This window comes from Eumetopias jubatus, unplaced genomic scaffold, assembly GCF_037043125.1.
Source record: "Eumetopias jubatus isolate StellerSeaLion01/CBP00866 unplaced genomic scaffold, mEumJub1_p1.0 scaffold_14, whole genome shotgun sequence".
NCBI lineage: Eukaryota > Metazoa > Chordata > Mammalia > Carnivora > Otariidae > Eumetopias > Eumetopias jubatus.
In genome coordinates this window covers 76,449,519-76,471,860 of record NW_028274820.1, presented here as the reverse complement: position 1 = coordinate 76,471,860, position 22,342 = coordinate 76,449,519, and the positions used below count along the sequence as shown (strand labels likewise).

The following is a 22,342-nucleotide window of genomic DNA, read 5'->3' as shown; positions in this document are numbered from 1 at the left end:
AAATGAACAATAAAGTCTCATGGTAAAGTTTTATTTTTCCCATATTGATAGAAGGATTCATTAAAATAAGCAATTGGAAATGAGTGTGGGGATAAAAAATTTATTTAAGCTTTAAGAATACTTGGTATTTATAGAGCATTGTTCTTTTGTAAAAGATTTTAAAAAATATATTTCACACCTCTTAGAAAATACAAAAAAAACCTCGTGTATATTCCTCTGTTGTTTTGTATGACAGAAAACTGACTCTTGAGTGGTCTGAAGATTGAGAAAATTTTTGAATAAATATTTTCTCTTTCAGATAGCTTAGCATTAAAAATAGTTTCCCAGGATACTATATCCCAGGATTCCATAGAAGGCAGTTAAAAATATATCTGTATTTAAATTGTCCCGCAAAGCCTAGAATTGCATTGGAAAAAAAAATGAAAATAAAATCCAAAAGAAGAGCAAACCATTTGATATATAAGTGTTGATATTCTTGACAGGGTATCAATAACCAAGACAGCTTGGATGAGCTAGAGGAGGTGGGGGTAGCAGGAAGGACAGTGAGAGGAGAGGGCGGAAGGGAGAAGGGTGGGCAGAGAGCGCACTGGGAGCTCAAGGAGAGAAACTCACTGCCTTGTGAGCCATACTCCCTTCTGTTCCACAGAGACCACCTTGCAATGCCTTCATGTTACCTTTGTGTTTGCTTTGCAGTCAAGGTATCATACCTTGGTGTTTATAATTTCTCTGTTTATCATCCATTTCTAATAAGTACTGATTTAATTTTTGTGGGCTTGTTTTTTTGTTTGTTTTTAAGAAAATACAAAAGGTAAAATGTACCAGAGAGGAGCCTTCTTGTAAGTATGAAGTAAAAATACTACTTTTGTAAGAAGAGCTAATGAATATCAATGGGAAAATATCATAAAGTTTAGATAAATATTTAATTTTATGAGCATTTGAATTTTGTATGTCATTGCAGTCTAACAGGGTAAAAACAATAAATTATTCACGGACCCAAATAATTAATTATGAAGACGTAATGTCCAGCTTTTAATAAACAGTCTTGTTTTATTTGTATAAACTTTTTTCACAAAGAACTTATTTAAAATACCAAGAAATCCTTTGATTTTAATATTTATTAAAATCAAGTCTCAATTATACAAATTTCTTGCTTATTAATGTAATACCCATATACATAGAATATTATCCTTATGCCAAGGTGGAGGAGACATAAAAGATCCATCAATTGTGTCCGAGTACAGAGAATATTACTGGGTTTATGTAGAAAGTGTACCATGAAAAGGGAATATGTGCGCATAGGCCCCTCCATATACACCAGACATTACTTTGAGGTATTTGGGGCTTCAAAAGGAAGAAAGTACAATGACTTAGTCTGAAAGTTAATTATATCTAAAACACATAAAATAACCTATATATCACATTAAATAAATATTTTTACTTTACTGTTTTTACAGCCTTTTGACCAAGGAAGAATTCAGAAAATTTTCCATGCTATATGCAGCCGACTTCACACACTTAACAGATTCTCTTCTAAAGCTGCTAAATACTGATGAGAAATATCTAACTATGATAACTCTTATAATTCTTGTTAAAACTATATGGTAGAGTGTCCTGTTTTGTTGGCTGGTTAAAAGTTTCTGGTATACAAGTTGTAAAGATGGCCAGATGATAAAGTCTTCAGAATCGTGTCTTGCATTATTTGTGCTGGTATACAGTATTCTAGATTCAATTATATATGTTGTGCTTCTATTAGCTCTTGATACTGAATAGCACTTGGCTCCCTACATTATTTTTTTTCCCAAATAAGGGAATTCAAGGAGTGTAAATAGATTTCTTGGCAATATTTGGTCTATCTTAATGATCTGTGTAAAATTTTTAGTTAAATACCTTGGAAACATGGTTGAAAAAATAAATCTCTATTTCTTACAATTATTTCTGTACCTAAAGATGTCAGTTCACTTTTCAGATTGATACTGAAATTGAGGAAACCTATACATAATTTTAAAATTCAAATTGTTTTAAAGCCCTGAAGTGGAATTTGAACTTTTAAAATGAGACAGCCATCTTAGTTTCCTAAAACCAATCACCACTTTAACATTTATCTGTGTTAAGACTGACAACTAAAAATAATATGTCACTGTGTATGCTAATTTAATTAGCAGATACAGGATTGAAATAACAGTACAGATTTGTGCTAAGTAAATATTAACAGATTGATAATGTTTGAAACCACATAATCCTCTAAGGATACGTATTCATATGTCTGTGTGTGTGTGTAATTCAGAAACAAGTGGGTAATACTGTCTCTTGTCCTTGCTCCTACTCTCTAACTAGGGTCACTTTAACCCACAGGCTGGTCACCCTCCCTAACCCCTTTGCTAATGAGTGGTGGTCCTGCCCCCCTGGCTGGCAGGCCCACCCTTCTTCAGCAAGCTGCTGCCCAGGGAAATGTCACTTTATTATCAATGCTGCTTAATGAAGAAGGACTGGACATTAATTACTCCTGTGAAGATGGCCATTCTGCCTTGTATTCTGCTGCTAAGAATGGACATACAGGTGAGATCTTACCTCTTGCAAAAGGATGGAGAGTCAAAAGCACTGGTAACCATTGCTATGAGCAGAAGGTTCTTTTTGTTTTGATTTTGTCTTACAGGTAGTAGTGGTTAAATTTTTTTTTACTTGATTTGAAGATTTTGTAAATATTAAAAAAAAAATCCAAATTGTAGTTTTGTAAAAATGTAAGATTTTAGGGGCACCTGGGTGGCTCAGTCAGTTGAGCAACTGACTCTTGATTTTGGCTCAGGTCATGATCTCAGGGTTGTGAGATCGACCCCCCTCCCCCTCCTTGGGCTCCACGCTCAGCACAGTCTGCTCTAGATTCTCTCTCTCTCCCCTCTCCCTCTGCCCCTCTCCCCATGCTCACTTGCTCACCCTCTCTCTCTCAAATACATAAAAATCTTTTTTTTTAACTTAAGATTTTATTGCAGCTAGCAAAAAGTGATCGTTGTTTTATGCACAATGAAATGTATGGTATATGTCAAAATTTGGGGTCTAGTACTATGAAGCACATTTTAGAATAAAGCCTCCCATCTGTGATCACTTTAGTCAGGACAAAATAGCTTAATTTGTCTATTTCTCTGTTAGACTACCTGTGTGTGAAACTCAAAGTGACAGGTCTTAACACATGCTACGGTGAGGGCAAGTTTTAGTAGTTCTAGAAGGTCATGGGTCTGAAACTGTTCTGTCGTTGGAACAATTTATGGTTATTTGGATTTTTTTTTAAGAGAACTGAGGAGTTGTACAGCTATAAACGACATATTGGTGAAGTCTGGGAATTATTCTTGTTGCTTAAAATGCAAGTCTTGTGGTCAAATTGACTAAAACATATGGTAGTGCAGAAAAAATAATTTGACTGCAAATCCAAAATCAAATAGCATTGCTCATATAAGCTGCATGATTGTTGAGTAATTCACAGAAGTTTTCAGAGCTTCACTGTGTTCAAGTGGACTAACTGGAAGATCTAGTGAGCTAAGAAGATAGCTCATGATTTTAAAAGCACCTTCGGATTCTTTACTTCAGAAGCCCTGTGGGAATTTTCTTTAATGTAGAGATATTAAATCTAGTAAATACCATGAGGAACACGACTCCTAGATGATGTTTATGTCAGAGTCAGGTGACTTTATGAGGGTTTACCTCACACACTGCTACATGTAGGATGACCATCACACAGAAGTGTTTTAAAAGGTTAATTATCACAAAGTAAGAATTTAACTATTTAAAATACAAAGAATGGTATTTCAATTTGGTAAGTAGATTTAGTTCTCTATCCAATAACATGATGGACTGGTGGAAAAATCTGGTAAAATATTTTCTGACACATAACAATCCTTTCTCTCATCAGCAACTCTTCCCAAAGCAACACACACACACACACACACACACACACACACACACACACACACACACACACACCGCGTCTTACTTAGTTGGTGAGTCTGGGGCATTAGCATCTTCTGGAAAAGAGGCTACTTTCTCTATAAAATAGCCTGTGAAGTCTCATATCTACCATGCTAGAATTGTCAGGTGGACTGTGCACGGGAGAGGTCCTTTGGGTTTAGCATTTATATAGAGCTTGTTTAGAATTTGGCACACCATAACTCTAAATGGGGAATTTAAATGGCTTTCTATTAAAATCCATAGACTGTGTGAGATTGCTGCTGAATGCAGAAGCCCAAGTCAATGCTGCTGATAAAAATGGCTTCACACCCTTGTGTGCTGCAGCTGCTCAGGGACATTTCAAGTAAGTGATGCTCTGAATTCTTCTTTTTCCCCCTCTATGAAGAGTCTCTCTATAATTTGCACACATATTTCAGTTCTGAATGTGTAAACTATTGCTTAAAATCCACTGGCAAATAAATTCACTAAATATATTTGAAGATTTAAATGCAAAGTAGGATCTTAAATTTGCTCTTCTTCTTTAAAGGTAAATAGTTGTATATGAGGGAAGTAAAGAAGAGAAATATGTTGTGTGTCAACCTCACATGAATGAACTTCTGAAGAAGAAAATAGATTTATAGTCTTTCAACATATATGCAGTGATACATACACTGTTAAAGACTGTCATTCACTGTTTACCACCACCCCAACACAAAAAAGGTTTTTCACTTGTGATGGTATTAAAAATAAACCCTAGAATTATATTAATTACAATAATCTTAACTTCTGAGTGGCAATTTATTCGGTATTAAATCCCAATATATTCACCTTGTTTTGTCATTTAAAAAAAATTGAAACAGAAACTTTTCATACTAAATGTAATTAGAGCACAAACCCAAAAGAATCTACCAACTGAAATATGTGTAAGTTTAGCAGTGATTTCTTCAGTAGCCTACCAAGTCTGTTGAATATAGACATGGCTTTTTAAAATTTTTAATAACATAGAATGTCACTGGGCTGCTTTCTCTGCCTGTGCTGAAATGTCCTGTGGGGAATGCAAGCTCTTTTAAACTTTTTATCTAACTATCCTGATAGAAATGTCTTTTTTTTTTTAAGTTTTTTTTTTAAATTTAAATTCAGTTAATTGACATATAATGTATTATTAGTTTCAGATGTAGAGTTCAGTGATTCATCAGTCTTATATAACACCCAGTGCTCATTACATCATGTGCCTTCCTTAATGCCCATCACCCAGTTACCCCACCCCGCCACCCCCATCCCCTCCAGTAACCCTCAGTTTGTTTCCTATGATTAAATGAGTCTCTTATGGTTTGTCTCACTTCTCTGATTTCTTCTTGTTTTATTTTTCCCTCCCTTCCCCTATGGTCCTCTGTTTGTTTCTTAAATTCCACATATGAGTGAGATCACATGATAATTGTCTTTCTCTGGTTTACTTATTTTGTTAGCATAATACCCTCTAGTTCCATCCACATCATTGCAAATGGCAAGATTTCTTTTTTTTTTTTAATGGCTGAGTAGTATTCCATTGTGTGTGTCTGTATATATATATACCACATCTTCTGTATCCATTCATCTGTCGATGGGCATCTGGGCTCTTTCCATAGTTTGGCTATTGTGGACATCTGTTATGAACGCTGGGGTGCAGGTGCCCCTTCGGATCACTACATTTGTATCGTTAGGGTAAATCCCTAGTGCAATTTCTGGGACATAGGGTAGCTCTATTTTCAACTTTTTGAGGAACCTCCATACTGTTTTCCAGATGGCTGCACCAGCTTGCATTCCCACCAGCAGTGTAAGAGGGTTCCCCTTTCTCTGCATCCTCGCCAACATCTATCATTTCCTGACTTGTTAATATTAGCTATCTGATAGAAATGTTCTTTAACATATTTCATAATTCCTGTAATACGGGTTTTAAGGTTCACACTAATGTTATTAATTATACGTGTAAGTTTTAAATACCCAAAATGCATCTTTAAAGTATACGTTATTTTTTTCTGCATGTCTGATGCACACTTCATGAGTTTATTGTTGAGGACCATAGATACTGGTTTTACTGTTACTTTGTGCATGTGTCCTGAGTCCTCCAGAAGGGATTTCTTCTTCAGGCTTTTACGTTTATCGTCACCCAGCAATCTGTAGTGCCACTTAACTTGGGAAGTCTAAGAGTGTCAGGAATGTAGGCGTGGATAGCTTTGCCCAAAAGGAAGAACCCTGGGGGTTGATTAGTTTAAATGTACATGAGATACAAACACATATCAATTTGTAATTTATTTTTTAAATATATATAAACCAAATGTTTTCAAGAAAAGCCCAGGGAAAAAAAGGCATAAATCTGAAGTAAAAAAAAAAAAAAAAATGAAGATGATGTAAATTGCTTCTTAATTTGATTATGATTTAGCCCACTTTTCTCCATTTATTTGCATGTGATTTTATAAACGCTTTGCACAAATGCCACAAAGTCTTGAATTTACCTCATTTTTTTCCTCCTTGATTCTCAGAGCAATGAATTTCTGCTTAGCCGTCTTTTTCCTTGTAAATAGCCCCCCTTTAGGAGACGGGATAGCCTCTGCTGTCTGTTCTCCCCAAGGCAGCCCTCTGCTCTGCCTCCCTGCTGCCTTTTATAGTGGAGGCACATGGTGCCCTGCTGTCTGAGCTATTTATAATTATTTTCTCAAGTGAAAATCTCAAAATGACTCAGCAGTCCTTTTTCAAGGTTTAAGCTATTTTGAACCACAAATAATATATATGTCAACCACAGTTCAACCATTCATCCCAATTAGTTAAATATATTGCAAGGACTCCACGTTTACAAATTGGTTACAGAAAAGTGTCAAAACCAAGTTTTAGCGCTTGATCAACCTGGTTACTTTAAATTTTCATAGGAGTAATTAAATTTGTGATTAAAGTATATCTTTTAGCCTTGCTACAAAACAGTATCCATATAAGACCCCCAGTAATTGATACATATATAAGTAAAAACAATGGATGTAGAAAGATACAGAATTGCTTTAGCGTTATTTCCTATATTTAATGTCTGGGTCAGGTGCTTCAGAAATCAAACCAGTTTTATTATGATTAATCACAATCTTGTGTTTAGGTGTGTAGAATTATTAATTGCATACAATGCCAACATTAATCATGCTGCTGATGAAGGACAGACACCTCTATACCTGGCCTGTAAAAATGGAAATAAGGAGTGTATCAAACACTTACTGGAAGCCGGAACTGACCGAAGTGTAAAAACCAGAGTGAGTACCAGTTTTGGGGGGGATTTTGTCCTGTAATTTATCCTGTCTGCTAACTCTGTAGCCAGAAAAACAAAATATATTAAAATAGAGGTTGCTTTGATTTGCTTTTTTGCTTTTAGGGTATCAAATATGGACAGTATCTGACTTCTGACTTCTGTTTGAGTGTCTGCTAATGAAAAGCTTTGTCTGTCAGCCTAACCAGTCCTTTGTCCTCTGAACTTCAAATTATTCATCTGTAAAACAGTAAAATGAGTACCTATGTCTTGGCTATTTTCCGAATCAGGGGAGATAATGGAAGTATAAGTTTTTCATCATTCGACAAATATTACCTGAGCACCGGCTGTCCTCGGGACAGGAGAGACAGTAGCAAATCAGACAGTTCTGTCCTCATGGATCTTATTTCCTCACGGGACGGGAGGGGTGACCATAGACAAATAAGTAAACAGATAGTAGCTGGATGTTTCGAAGATCGGAGTGCCTGGGGTGGGAGCTTCCTTCAGTTGGTGGGAAAAGTCTTCGTTGAAAATGTGACAGTTGGGCCAAGACCTGAAAGAAGTAAGGGTGTGGGCCCTGAAGAGACATGGGCAACAGTGTGCCAGGTCGGGGGTGGAAGAGCGGTGGTACCCTCAGTGAACCTCAGGCAGGCTAGTGTGGCCACAAGCCAGCCACAAAAGGCCTCATGGGCCATGGCAAGCACTTGGAATAAGGCCTTTGGATGGATGGTTTTGAAGAGAGCAAAGACATGAACTGACTCATTTTTCTAAGAGTCCCTTTGGCTGCAGGTTTGAGAATAAACTGTAGGTGGGGCAGAGCAGCTGCAAGGGAGACCTGTAGGAATCTGTTGTTTTAATCCAGGCAAGAAGCAATAGTGGTTTGGATTAAGGTGGAGGGGTAGAAATGGTGGGAAATGGTCCAGTTCTGGATATATTTTCAAAATGTGTATTTTATAAAAGAGCTGCAGAAGCATCACCTGTCTTGGTAGTGGCAGTAACAACGATATAAAATTATCTCATAATGGCTGAGAGATTTCAGGCTCTGAAATCAAACCTTTGAGGCTCAAACCATGCCTTCATAAAGCTTTGTGAGCTTAAGCAAGTTATGGTACTTCTCTGTGTCTTGGTTGACCCCTCTACAAAATAAGTCTAATAGTAGCCATTGTTAGGGTTATTAAAGTGAGATGAGGCTATCTATATAAGGTAGTTGGTATAGTGCCTGGGAACTGGAAGCAATAAACAGATGTTAGCTGACACCGTGGTCATCATCATCATCAATTATAACATGGGACTCCGTTGTAACACGTGTAAACAAAAGGAAGTTTTGTGCCAAGATAGTGCCCACTGCCAGCACTTAGAGGAGGGTTATTTGTGCTCATTTGTTATTGCTAAGATTGTGTAGCACCTCACAGAGATCAGGGTCATTGTCTAATTTGCCTCAGAACGGGAAGCACTATATGCAGAAATCTGTTATGGACCCCAAGTCGCTCTTGACTCCGTCCCACACAGTTCTGATGTCTCCTGTACAAGGTGCACAGATAACATCAGTGATTTAGAAACTGAAGACAAGTAGAGTCTGATGCATGGAAGAGACCTTGGATAACACTGCTGGCTCAGCCACACAGAAATGCATTTGAAACAAAACTTCTCAATTAGCCCTCCCAAATTTGTCTTCATCAACATGTTGTGAAAGACTTGAAGACCAAGTCATCAGCCCTGTGCACACTGACATGCATTTCTCTGACAGTGCCCTCTCTGGGCTGGAGGAGTTAAGGAGCTTCCCTCATGATCCACTCTTCATTGCACTCAGGAATTACCTTATTTTTGTTTTTGCAGCTTCCCAGAATATTAAAGGTGTAACAGTCACCACCCTACCATATATTCCTAATGAAAGACGAGCGTAGATACTTAATTTCCAAAGGTTATCTGAACCTTGGATTTCTTCTCTTGGTAGAGAATTGGCTATGCTGTGCATTCCTTTCATAGGAAACATCCTTAAAATTTCCCAGGATAAAAAGGTCCATTATCTATTTTATAGGTCACCCTTAGATCCTGGATTGTTGTTGGTTTTATATTTTCTTTTTTTGTTTGTTTTTTATGACATGTGCACTCCTTAATCCCCATCGACTGTTGAACCCACCCCACCTTCCCAACCCTCCCCTCTGGTAACCATCAATTTGTTCTCTATAATTAAGACTCTGTTTTTGATTTCTCTCTCTCTCTCTCTCTCTCTTTTTCCCTTTGCTTGTTTGCTTTGTTTCTTAAATTCCACATAGGAGTGAAATCATATGATACTTGTCTTTCTCTGACTGACTTATTTCACTGAGCATTATACTCTCAGGCTCCATCCGTGTTGTTGCAAATGGCAAGATTTCATTCTTTTTTATGGCTGAATAATATTCCATTATATAATATATATCTCACATCTTCTTTATCCATTCATCAATCAGTTGACACTTGGGCTGCTTCCATATCTTGGCTGTTGTAAACAATGCTCCTATAAACATAGCCTTTGCAATGTAAAAATTAGGAAAAAGTCAAGAGATTTGACTAGGGAAGGTCAGGAGCACTTACACTCTCGTGCCTAATTAAGGCTTACCAGTAATGGTGTCCACAGCCCAACAAAGAATAAGCCATGAAACGCTTTACCTACCTGGAATATGCCCGAGGACTCTAAGGTATTCTCTTTACTGCCCAGCCATGGTCTTGTTGTAGCCAAGCCGACTTCACTGGTATGAAGTATAGAACCAGAAAAAATCCACTTCATCAAGAGACAGCTTTAGCAAATGATCAGATAACTCACTCTAAATGTATACTGTTACCGCTTACTGTCTTTCCTTGTGTTCTACCCCATTATTTTCTTAAAAAGTGTGCTTTAGCTCGCTGAAAGATATTTAATACTGCAATATGAAATACCCCATGAAAAAATATTCACCAAAAAGAAAATAAAGATAGGAAAATAAAGTAAAAAATACAAATCACCAAAATAATTCTGTTCTTTTATGAAAGTCTTAAAATGTAATGAAGACTGGTACCTGAGTGAAAGGAAACCCCTTGAGAGATGGAAAGGGGACCAAGATTTTCCCTGGAAAAGTGCTTGTCACACTTCAGTGCATCTGAATCACCCGGAGGGCTGGTGAAGGCACAGATTGCCTTCTCATTCAGTCGGTCTGGGTGAAGACTCAACAACTCTCCTTTTTAACAAGTTCCGAGGTGATGCTGCTGCTGCTGGTCTGGTGACCACACTTGAGAAACACTGCCCTAGAAAAGAGTTCTAAGTGAATGTACTCTAGCGACCAGCCAAGTGGATAATGAAGGCTTCACAGTAATATATTCTAGAGAGTGGGCCCCATAATTTTAGTTGGAACATTTTCTAAGCTTGCATTTATCAGTTTCCAACTGCAATCACAGAACTCTCAATAACGGCCCATACCCATTTCATGAAGTTATTTGGCCTTGCTTTTCCTGTATGTCCAGCTTTTCCCTCTTACCTACATTTTTTTCCTTCAAGAATTGTTGGCCTAAAATTTTAAGATCACTGGTTAGAACTCTGCCCTACAAGTAAAATTGGCTTATAGCAGCATTCAGTTAGTACATTACTAATAATACTGTCCTTGGATATAAATTTTGAAAAATCTTTATGCTAAAGTTCATTTTTTTTGTATTCTTAAACTCCAAATGGCTGTTAAGTGGAAATTGTTACAAAACAGCAAACATGAGTCCTAGCAGTGGGAAATACGGTAATTGACAGAGATCAGAGAACTTAACTCAGCTCATCAGTGACATTCAGGATTGGAATGCCTGCTTTTCCCGGCTCACTGGTTCATGCCCAAGAACGTTTAGAGGTGAACTTTAAATAATACTGTTCTCAACATCCATGTTGTAATCAACCCTTTCCTCCTGGTCATTTTATCTTCAGGATGGCTGGACACCAGTTCACGCAGCTGTGGACACTGGTAACGTGGACAGCCTCAAGCTTCTTATGTACCATAGAGCACCAGCTCGCGGAAACTCTTCGCATGAGGAGGAACCCGAGTCAGGTGTCTTTGACTCGGATCAAGGAGAAGAGAGTCCTGAAGGCACATCCAGGCCTGTTGTTGTTCCTGCAGACCTCATTAACCATGCTGACGGAGAAGGCTGGACCGCTGCCCATATTGCTGCCTCAAAAGGTTTTAAGGTGTGTCTGGTAGAAGCTGGCGTTGTAATTTGATGCGTGACACAGTTGTCTGCTATTGACTGAGAGTATTTCAACAGAATGATTGGAGACTGAGTGATATTGCAGGAGACAATCAACTACCAATATGAACTGCCTTTCTTTTCTGTCCCATAGTATTTACAGTCAACCATATATGAGACTTTTTTTAATAAGATTTTATTTATTTATTTGAGAGAAAAAGAGAACATGCATAAGCAGGGGGAGGGGCAGACGGAGAGGGAGAAGCAGAATCCCTTGCCTGTCAGGTGGGGCTCAATCCCAGGCCCCCGAGATTATGACCCCAGCTGAAGTCAGATGCTTAACTGACTGAGCCACCCAGGCTCCCCGAGACTTCTATAAAAATCATACCTGGAGTTTGTTAACAAATGTGGGAGTGATTTCAGACATTTTTTTAAAATCTCATGTAAAATTAGGAGAAAGTTTGGTGTTGATTTAGCCTACGGGATTGTTTGATTCAAGGACCAAGGCTATGCTGCTGGTTAGAGGGAGGGCCAGGATTCAAATGCATGCTCTCGACTCTGAACTGCCTCCCCTATACTCTTCCTGTGCTGTTTTACTGGTAGGTACAAGGGGGCTCAAGATTTCACTCATCAGTTAGAGTAGAAAATAATTCTGATTATTAAGGAAATAATAGGCCATTCACTCATGCTTTTTTCTGTTTTGATCAGTTTAGCAATAATGTACTTTAGCAATAAAAAGCTATTAGGAAGCTCCTGAGTGTAAGGCACTGTGTCAGCTGACATCTGCAGGGATCACTTATACCATCAGCTAACTCCCTAGTTCAGTGGCAAAAGAACAGGATACAAGGCAAGTGTAGATAAGAGAACAACAAATTAAAATAAGGGTATTGGACATGAGGTTGGAACAGTATAAAAATGCAAATTTTATTTTTTGAAAAAAGAGAATGCACCTACATCAGAGAGCAGAGTCACAGGGATCTTAGGCTCAGAAATGGCTCTTTCAGGAGGCACTAGAAGTGATTTTGGCCTTGCGGGGTGGGTTAAATTGGCCACTCATCACTGGGATTGGAGAGTAGGTCAGACTGGGCAGCAGCAGGAGTAGAGACTGGAAGGAGGGACGTGAGCAACAGCACTGGCCAAGCTGATGAGGGACAGTGAGAAATGAGATGGGACTGAGGGTTTCATAGTCCGACATGGGCTTCAGTGACATTTTAAGGTGTTGGGGCCTTTTTTACTGGTCAGAGTAAAGCCACTGAAATGTTTTGTACAAAGGAGCAAAATAATCAGCTCTCTAGTTTGAATGATTAACTTAGCAATAACATAGAGAAGATTGAGGGTTATGAAAAAATTGGTGGCAGGAAGAGAGACTAGGTGAAAGATGGAAGAGAGTGGCAGATAGAATGAGACACATTACAGACCAGAAGTGTCTTCGGGTTGCAGACAGATTAGATGCAGGAAAAAAGGGAGCTGACTCGAGAAGGGGAGCAGTGACGCTCCCAGGAAGAGAAAAGGAGAGGCATCATTGTGATCAAGAAGATAGAACGTGGGTTTAGACATGCTGGATTTAAGTGCTGAGAGGTTCATCCAGATGGAGATGTCCGGGAATAGCTAGAAAATGCATTTGGGTAACTTCCTGTTATTATGACCTAGAACAGAAGCTGTTCATTTTGGACTTTTTTTTTTAAAAAATGAGAAAAGCATGATTTAGTTAAATGTGGAGGTATTGCTTGTTAGTAGTTTGCTCCCATTTTACCCTTTAACAAAAAAGTACAAAAATTTTGTGAACTTGATACTCATGTCTTGATTTGAATGGGATGCAATATGCATGACATAGAAGTTTTTAGGAGACAAAGATGAGAACTGTGAAAAGTTTACATTTGAAAATGCATGGTTCATCTTAGACCATGAATCTCATTTGGTGGTAGAAGGGTACATTGAAGGAGTTGTTTTCAACCTACTCCACCCCCTCAAGAAAATGTCTGAAGATGTTACTGATTGGAGTGGGTTGTATACACGCTCAACCTGGAGGCAAAAAAAAAAAAAAAAAAAAAAAAAGAAACTCTGAGCATCACTGATCTAGAATGTTCAGCTGCTGAACCTCTCATGCTAAGCAGAGAGAGAAAGCGCTCCCAGGGTGAGTTACCCTGCAGTGTAGGGCTCTTGTGTTGCTGCTCAGCTCCTTAATTATGAACTCCTTAGTCCTCGTGCTTTTTGTAATCAGGGATGGTATCTTCATGGATCCTCAGGCCCTGGTACACGTAGATGCTCTGTCATTGTTGAGTAAAGGGAAATATGACCACTTTCTCTCATAGAATACGACTCTCCCTGTATTTTCTTTAAGAGGCGGAAGATAAATTTTGAACGAGAAAAGAGAGATTTTTAAAAGTGATCATGACTGGGATGCCTGGGTGGCTCAGTTGGTTAAGCGTCTGCCTTCAGCTCAGGTCATGATCCCAGGGTCCTGGGATCGAGTTCCACATCGGGCTCCTTGCTCTGCGGGGAGCCTGCTTCTCCCTCTGCCTGCCACTCCCCCTGCTTGTACTCTCACTCTCTCTCTCTGTCTAGCAAATAAATAAAATCTTTAAAATAAATAAAAATAAAAAAAATAAAAGTGATCATGACTGACAACTTTGGCACACTGCTGAGTAAAATCATAGATTAAAGTAATAGATTTTTTTTTTTAGCCCCAGAATGGATACTTCATCTTCTAGTCTAGCCTCTTCATTTTATGATTAGGACATTTAAACCCTGGAGGGAGTACTAGAGAGAAGTTGGGAATGAAGCCCAGATTGCCTGATTTCATTATCTTCACACTGTACCATGCTGCCTTCCTTCCAAGTCGAAGGTATTGGAAAGTCCTTCTGCATCATTTGCCTAATACAGAGTTCATATCCTGGCTGAGATTGTTCTCCAGAGAGGTAATCCATTTACAACTAATTTCCTAAGACTAATTTTCTGGAAAAAAAAAAAATTACAGTTCTGAATTAATCATTGTGCAGGTGAAAAATTCTACCCTGACCACAAGCAGAGCTTAAAAAATGAATGGTTCTTCTCCGTCCAGCAGCATATATGTGTCCGACCTATATAACGTAGCAGTACATCATTACTTGTTTCCACGTGTTGTTCAATAAAGAATTGTGGAATTTCAGAGCTTGAAGGGATATAGCTCATTGAGCCCAACCTCCTCATTTTGTAGATGAAAAAATCAAGTCTCAGAAAATAGTGTAATGCATTCCCCAAGGTCAGTTCATGGAAGATCAGATTCCCAAATCAGTTCTTTTCCCACTTTAGTCCTTTGTCTTTCTCCCAGTGGCTAAGCAATTTATGCTAGTTGCCCTTGAGTGTTTGGTAATAGGAATGCCTCTCTCTAAAGGGCCTGTGACTAATCATTGAGCATAAACGTTTGTTTTCATCACAGTGTGAATAGAAAGAAGAGTTTCTTAGTGAAACTCGGTTGTGTCATGTGACTTTTGACATGTCAGGTTTGTGCAGCAGAAACATTAGGGAGATGTTCTGAATTTGATATCTCTGTTGTTGAAGCTCTCGTACAAAGAGTTTATTTCTGAGGACTGTGTGTGTTTTTGGCTGCAGGACTAGATTATAATTCTAGTTTATAGATATGACCAAAGCTGGTGGCTTCCTGTCACTCAGGCTCTTACTCAGTCTCTCTGAGTTAATGTGTTGACTATTTCATGCAGACTCCTTCCTCCACTTTCGACCCTGCCCCATCCTCACTTCCCCTCCTATTTCAAGGACCAGGCTTTCTCTGTTTTTCTGGTTTTTCTCTTTTGTTTAACTGTAAGCAACTCCCATACTCCATTTGTAATTGGCTGGTCCTGTTTTTTAAGAGTTTATCCAGTCTTTCAGCTTTAACTGTGGCTTCTGCAGTAACGCATCCCAAAACCAGCTCTCTACACCTGGCTTTTTACCTGTCTTCCAGACATTTATTTCCGGCACCCTGGCAGTCATCTCTGGGCAGGCCTCCTGCCCTCTGATCAGGCAGTGGCCCTCTTGTTACCATCATTAGGTCATTTTTGCATTGTGTTAGGATTGTGGTCTGCCTGACACATTATTTTCTTCTAGCCAGGGAGCGTCAGGCACTTCCTCTGATGCAGTAGCATCCACCCTGAGTGGGTGGTCTGGATGAGGCTGTGTGTCTCAAGTATAGAGTCCTACAGGGGGCCCCAAGATTTAGATTTCCTCTCCCTGGGTCATGGCTGCAGAGAATAAGATTATGGGAGTCACTGAGTTTCTTTCTTGTCATGCAGAATTGGGTAACTGGCTGGGAGAGGAGAAAGATAAGATATCTATGAAGTTGGACCAACTCTTTGGAACTAGATGTTGATCATGATAAGTAGAAATCTGTTCTTGGGAATCTGTTTTTGTGCTTTAGATTCTCCACGATTATTTCCTTTTTTTCCCCTTAATTTTCATAAAATTATTATTTATTTTTATTTTTTTAAAGATTTTATTTATTCATAAGAGACACAGAGAGAGAGAGAGGCAGAGGGAGAAGCAGGCTCCCCGCTGAGCAGGGAGCCGGATGCGGGACTCAATCCCAGGACCCTGGATCATGACCTGAGCCGAAGGCAGACATTTAACCATCTGAGCCACCCAGGCGCCCTATAAAATTATTTTTGAAAAGGCCAGTCTGACTCAGCTGTTAGTAAACAAAGGGAAGGCTATTTTTTTTAACACCTATTCCAGAATATTCAGTGCAGAGTATTGCATCCTTGCTTAATTTGAGCAGCAGAGATGAACCGACAGGATCCTAATGGATTCTAATCTAAACTTAGCCAACCAAAGCCCTGTTCCACTCCTCCCCCAAGACAGGGACTCTCCTTGTTTTCCACGAACACCTTTCATGGATCTGGGTTTTTTGACCCTTTTTCTCCTTGTGCTGTGTACTTTTTCCCTTGCATGATTTTACTGATCCCCAGTTTATAACCTAGAAATTCCAAAGTGTTGTCTCTAGCCTTACCTAAGCATTTCCTGAATCTACCCAAGAAGGTCCTATTCAGGAGGGCCACAGTTTGCCCAGTACAGTCATTCTTTATGCCTGTCATCCCAGTGTAATTATTAACAGTACCCCCCTTTTTACTCTTAAAAGTGTACCATTTGGGGAATTATATGGTAACCCCATTGATGATCATATTCACTTTTGCTTCCATCAGAACACTCCACCTGGCTGCATCCTTGGGCTCCCGTGTTTGTGCTCCTTAGCCCGTCTGCTGCATCTCTTGTTCCTTCTGAATCCAGTACCATCACCTGGCATTTGTGTTTACTTGCTCCATCTTCCTGACTTAACGAATTCAAATGATCGGTACAACTCTAGATTTTAATTCCTTCGCATATGAATTTTGACTGTGTTGCCTCCTCCATATCTCGTGGGCACTGCCCCTGGGGAGCCCTCCTCGTCTGTTGTCTGGATTCATGCAGGTTCTGCCAGGCTCTTCATCTGCGGTCTCTCCGCCCCCTTAGCTCACCATGAGAGGGCCTTTCAGACAGGGGAACTTGGTCATGTAATTTCCCTGCTTAACGTCTCTCCAAGGGTCTGTCACTTCCAGAATAAGTGCCAGACCTATATGGCGACAGACAAGTCCCTTCTTCATCTGGACTCAGTTTACCTCCAAAGGCACACTTCCTGTCTCCTTCTCTAACGCGCTGTGCGCTCTCGGCAGGCACCGCTGGCTACTCTGCAGACACCCTGTGCTCTCTCCTCTCCCTGTCTTCCTGTCTCCGCTTCCCATTACCTCAGATGGCCTCTTCTCCTGTGCTGACCCGTCCCTGCCTGGAAAACAGCTCCGCTCAAGTCTTGGCTTCCAGAAGCGAGGTGCTCCCAGGGCTCCTCTCCACACTTCACTTAGAGCGCTTCTACTTTAATTGTTTGCATGCCTCTTTCCGTCTCCTCCAAAAAATAAAAAATATCACTTTTCCATTTTTGTGTGTACTGTGTCCAGCAGAGTCTCTGGCCTGCGAGTACCGTTTGCTGAATTGATGAGTGAATGGACTGTTAACTGCAGTTCTTTCTTACTGAGCTCCTTCCTTTCACCCTCCTTTCCCGTAAACCTTCCAAACGTACCAGTTGGTTTTCAGAATCATGCTTATCATGGCACTTTGCTACCTGAATATATCCTCATGCCTACAGAAAACCTGTCTTCATGCCGACCTTAGAACTCAGCCCTTCACAGCGAACTCCTGCTGTGTTTGTCTTTGGCCATTCACCCCTAAATCAACCTTGTTGCTTATGCCATTATTTCTCATTCTAACAGCCTCCATCTTCCTGCCGTGCAAGACATTGGGCACACCCATACCCCCAGGGTGTCCACTCTGTGCATTTGCAGACTGCTTTCACCCTCCCTCCCTCTGCCCAGTGTCAGACTCTCAGGTCCCTGACCTGACTTTGATCTTATATCTAGCTCTTTGGACTTGGGGTTTCTACTCAGTCTCCCTGGCACTTCTACCTTGCTTCTCAGCTCTCCTTAAAGGACCATGGCAGAGGTCGGTCACTAACCTTCCACATCTCTTTCCCCCTTCCTCTGTAATAGTGGATTCTGCAGAGTTCTGGGCTCATGACCACCCAAACTAAAGACCACATTCTCCAGACTCCTTTGCAGGTAATAAGGTCACCTACCTAAGTTCTAGTGAGTGGGATGTGAGTGGAAGTGAAAGCTTAAACTTAAACCTCTGCTTTTTAAGCGTCTCTTGTAGCAGATGTATCTCTATCATAATGAATAGGACTTTGGTTTAAACCCTTTTGTCCAGATCTCTTGTTCTACGTCACTTGGGTAGGACACCCTGCCTGGTTTAGGCCCCCTGGGAATCCATTTCCGGAAGCATTGACTGGCATCACAGGATTTACCCTCTTCACAAACCCCACCCATCAAGGAGAGAGCTTAGATTCCTTGCTCCGCCTGTCCGTCCTCTTCCACCTAGTACAACTCTGGCCATCACTTCAGTGCCATTTTGCCCATGCCTCTACTACACTTTGGATTCCTCCCTGAGAAGCAGAACTATTACCTTACTCATCGTCACAACCCTCAGGTCTAACAGACGACCTGGAAGAGTGCTTAGCACCTCTTTCTGGAAGTTGTGGGGATTAATGAGCACTAAATACTGCAAAGTGTTAGAGCCGTGCCCGGCACCTAGTATGCACTCAAAGAGCTGCAGCTGTGCTTGGTAAGTGTCAGTTGGGTGGAGGTTCAACTCCTTTCTGTTCCGCATGGAGCCCAGCAGTGGGTTTGGATATGCATCACCCCGCTGTCCTCCTGGGGACCAACATTGCTTGCTTCCTTATAGAGAAAGTCATTGCTTATATTATTGCTGACTGACCTACCTGAGTATAATAAAAATTATATACGACCCACTTCGAAGGTCAAAGGTAAAAGAGTCTTGCAGATTTTGGTTGTATCTTTTATCATGTCTGTTTGTAATTTAAAGTAACAGCACCTAGAATTATACTGAGATCAGTGACCTTTATTGGTGTGCTATAATCCCTCACCACTTAATTGAATATTTGGGCTATTTTCTAATTGGTGATTATGTGGATTATAATAATAACAACTAATAAAAAAATATTGAGAGCTTAGTACATGCTGAGAATGTGAACTTTTTATGTATCTTTTCATTTAAGTCACATAACAGCCCTGCAAATACAGGTATTTAAACAAGGATAAGGAAACTGAAACAGAAATGTTAAATGTTATTTACCGAAAATCATAGATAAAATCGTTTACATTGGCAGAATTAGGATCCAGGTCTATTTTGGCTCTTATCTGCTTTTGCTGCAAGTATTAACTTGCATAATAAAGGTACTATTTTATTCTCTTCTCTGGGAATTCACAAAGTTTAGTGCTCCAATTGCATTCTAGTTAATTTCCCATTAAAGTTCATTTCTAAATCAGCATTTCTGAATTTCTCATTTACTATCTAATGCATTTACTGGTATTATACAAATTAGTCATAACAGTTTGATAAGAACTGTTATTTATATATTTGACTTTGTTTTCAGTTCATTTCTTGGCTTAGGGAGTTTTTGAATTTGAACCCCAGACCTATCTACAAAAAAACGGACTTTGATTACAGTTGTTAGAGGAGATCCCTCCAGCCTGAGCAGGCACAGTGAGAAACCAATGTTCTAGTCAGTTCCCTTTGCAGGCAAACCTGGTTCAGCACCTCCATTTTGGGGCTGCAGAGACCTCGTCTCCCATCCCCCCAGCATTTGAAAAGATTCCCTACATCCGCTTGTCCTTCACACCAGCACTGGCTTCCTGTTCAGATTTCACTTAATTGGTGGTTTTAGCTTACTTTCTTTCTTTTTGACCCTTAGGGATTTCCTGTACTTCCTTATGAACTGACGTATAAAGTCTGTTTTGGGGACAATGTGAAGCAACTGGAACTCTCATATACTCCTGGTGGGAGTGGAAATTGGTATAGCCACTTCTGAAAGCTCTTTGCAGTATATACTGACCTAGAACAACATATGCATAGCCTGTGACCCAGCAGGCCATCTCCGAACGTAACACCCAACAGAAATGTGTACATGTGTCCATCGAAGGACATGTACTGGAATGTCCATAGTGGAACCCGATGTCCATCGGGTTACCAAGAGAATAGATAAGTAAATTATGATGTATTCATATATACCACACATGGAATACCACACAGTACTTTTTTTTTTTAAGATTTTATTTATTCATGAGAGACAGAGGCAGAGGCAGAGGCAGAGGGAGAAGCTCTGCAGGGAGCCCGATGCAGGACTCGATCCCAGGACCCCAGGATCATGACCTGAGCTGAAGGCAGATGCTTAACTGACTGAGCCACCTAGGTGCCTCCACACAGTACTTTCTTTTTTAAAAAGGGTAAACTATGTATAGTCCCAACATATGGATGAATTTTATAGAATTTTATAATGTTGAATGAAAAGAAGCCAAATATTAAAGTGAAATTGCAATATGATTCCACTTAAGTTGATAAACAGGTTAAACCAATCTCTGGTATTAGAAATCATCATAGTAGTTATCTGTGGGGGAAAGGGGAGGGGCTAGCAATTGAGATGGAACATACAGAAGGCTTCCAGAGTGTGCCTTACACAGTTATGTTCACTTTGTGATACTTCTTCAAGCTTATTTGTGTACTTTTCTATGAGGATAGTATATGTCAATAAAAATATTTACATAAGAAGAGGAAAAACGGTATGTTTCTGTTTTACAAAATAGAAAAAGATGTTTTACAGCAGTATTTTCAGACTGTCTGGTTTACTATTGTTAGAAGTGAAAAAATGAAATCCGCCCAAAGCCTGTGTGTGTGTGTGTGTGTGTGTGTGTGTGTGTGTGTGTGTAAGGGAGAGATGGAAAGGATGTTTCTTGTTTGGTTGTTAGTTCCTTTTTATGGTCTCTGGTCTATTCAGTTTTATGCTTATTCTGGTGGGAAATCAGTAAACAAATCATGAAGTAGTAAAAGTTGATTTGGCAGAGGTCCTTGGCCAATATCCTGATGTTCTATCCCGCCACGCAATTACTTACTTGAAAATGTTTGCACATATATTGTCTTACTTCTACTTTGTTATGAAAAATTTTGGAGAACTAAGAGTTTCCAGTTCATAGGTTACTGATACTTTTTTTTGGTGGGGATTTCCCGAAGCAACAAAGAAGAAGAAAGAGCTGCAAAAGAAAGGATGCATATCTTCAGTATCTGTTCGGAAAATTTTTCTAAAAACTCAATGAACATGTTGTTCGTATTTTTCAAATAAAAATAGGGCAGTGTAAGATCACGAATATAAATGTGCTTGCAGGGACTCTGAGACAGAATTGTTAAAATTGGAGCCCTGCACTTACATGACCGGGAAAACAGTTCATCATCTACGAGACAGCATGGAGCACCAGTTGTAGCAAAAGTCTTTTTGCTTTGTATTGCCAAATTACCATAAAAGGATACTGTCTGCCAAAGTCAACTTCTTTCTTAATTTCACTCTGCAATATGAGTGATTAGTAAGCTTTTTTCGTCTTGAAACCTAGGAGGCTGTTCTGTGGAGTGATGTTGTGGTCCTGTGATTCACATTTGAATGAAGCACTCTTCGCTTTCCATTTTGAGCCTGTGTTTAGATTAATGTGTGTATTTGGGTTGCTGGAATTGAAATATGATTTCTAGCTGAGAATTTCTGATTTGCTTGTTACAGGCGAATGACTTTTCCCTTGAATTTTTCATTTGACTTTGCTCATTTGGACGTGAGGTAATAGAGCCTTTACCTTTACAGAACTGCCTGGAAATCTTGTGTAAGCACGGAGGGCTTGAGCCAGAAAGGAGAGATAAGTGCAATCGGACTGCGCACGATGTCGCCACTGATGACTGCAAGCATCTGCTGGAGAATCTGAGTGAGTGCCGTTCACAGCTTTGTTCATATTTCCTCACACTGCTGGGGCCTCGGGCACATTGGGAAGATACTCATGCAGCTACAGTTTGCTCATTCGATTCTTCGCCTTTTTTGAACCCTAGCAACTACAAAAACATTGATTATAAAGGTGATTATTTTTTTCCCTGCAGAATGGCTTTTTAGAGAATTAGTTGCTATTCAAATAGTGCTAGATCTTCTTTGTATTTTAATGACCTCGGACAGTATTTAATTATTGCTCTTTTTTTCTGGACTTAGATTGTCTCTCTAAGACATGAGATGAATAGGGTATGAAGAATCATGGCTGGGTACTTTGCCATTAGCTGATCATATAAATGTAGGAAAGTTATCTCTCAGTGCCTGGTTGCTGACCTGCCTGTGAAGATAATTGAAGATCTTTTGGGTCTCTTCCAACTCTAAGCATATATGCTTCTCAGCACGTGTTCTAAAAGGTTCACTTGTGGGTTTATAGAATATGGAGTTTCAGATCATACAAAATATTACAACTTCTCATATCAAGATTATCACTCGGTCCATCCAGTCAGCCAGCTGTATCAGTATTTCAGCTTTAACATATA

General features: G+C 39.7%; 1 protein-coding gene across 1 annotated transcript in view; it reads left to right on the top strand.

Moving 5' to 3' along the window:
• Positions 1-22,342, top strand: part of CTTNBP2 (cortactin binding protein 2) — a 150,091-nt gene that overhangs the window by 80,434 nt on the left and 47,315 nt on the right. Inside the window, exons 5-9 of the mRNA XM_028105001.1 lie at positions 2,353-2,556; positions 4,201-4,300; positions 7,055-7,205; positions 11,118-11,375; positions 21,630-21,747. Of these exons, the coding sequence (XP_027960802.1) occupies positions 2,353-2,556; positions 4,201-4,300; positions 7,055-7,205; positions 11,118-11,375; positions 21,630-21,747 (831 nt within the window). The remainder of the gene's footprint in view (positions 1-2,352; positions 2,557-4,200; positions 4,301-7,054; positions 7,206-11,117; positions 11,376-21,629; positions 21,748-22,342) is intronic.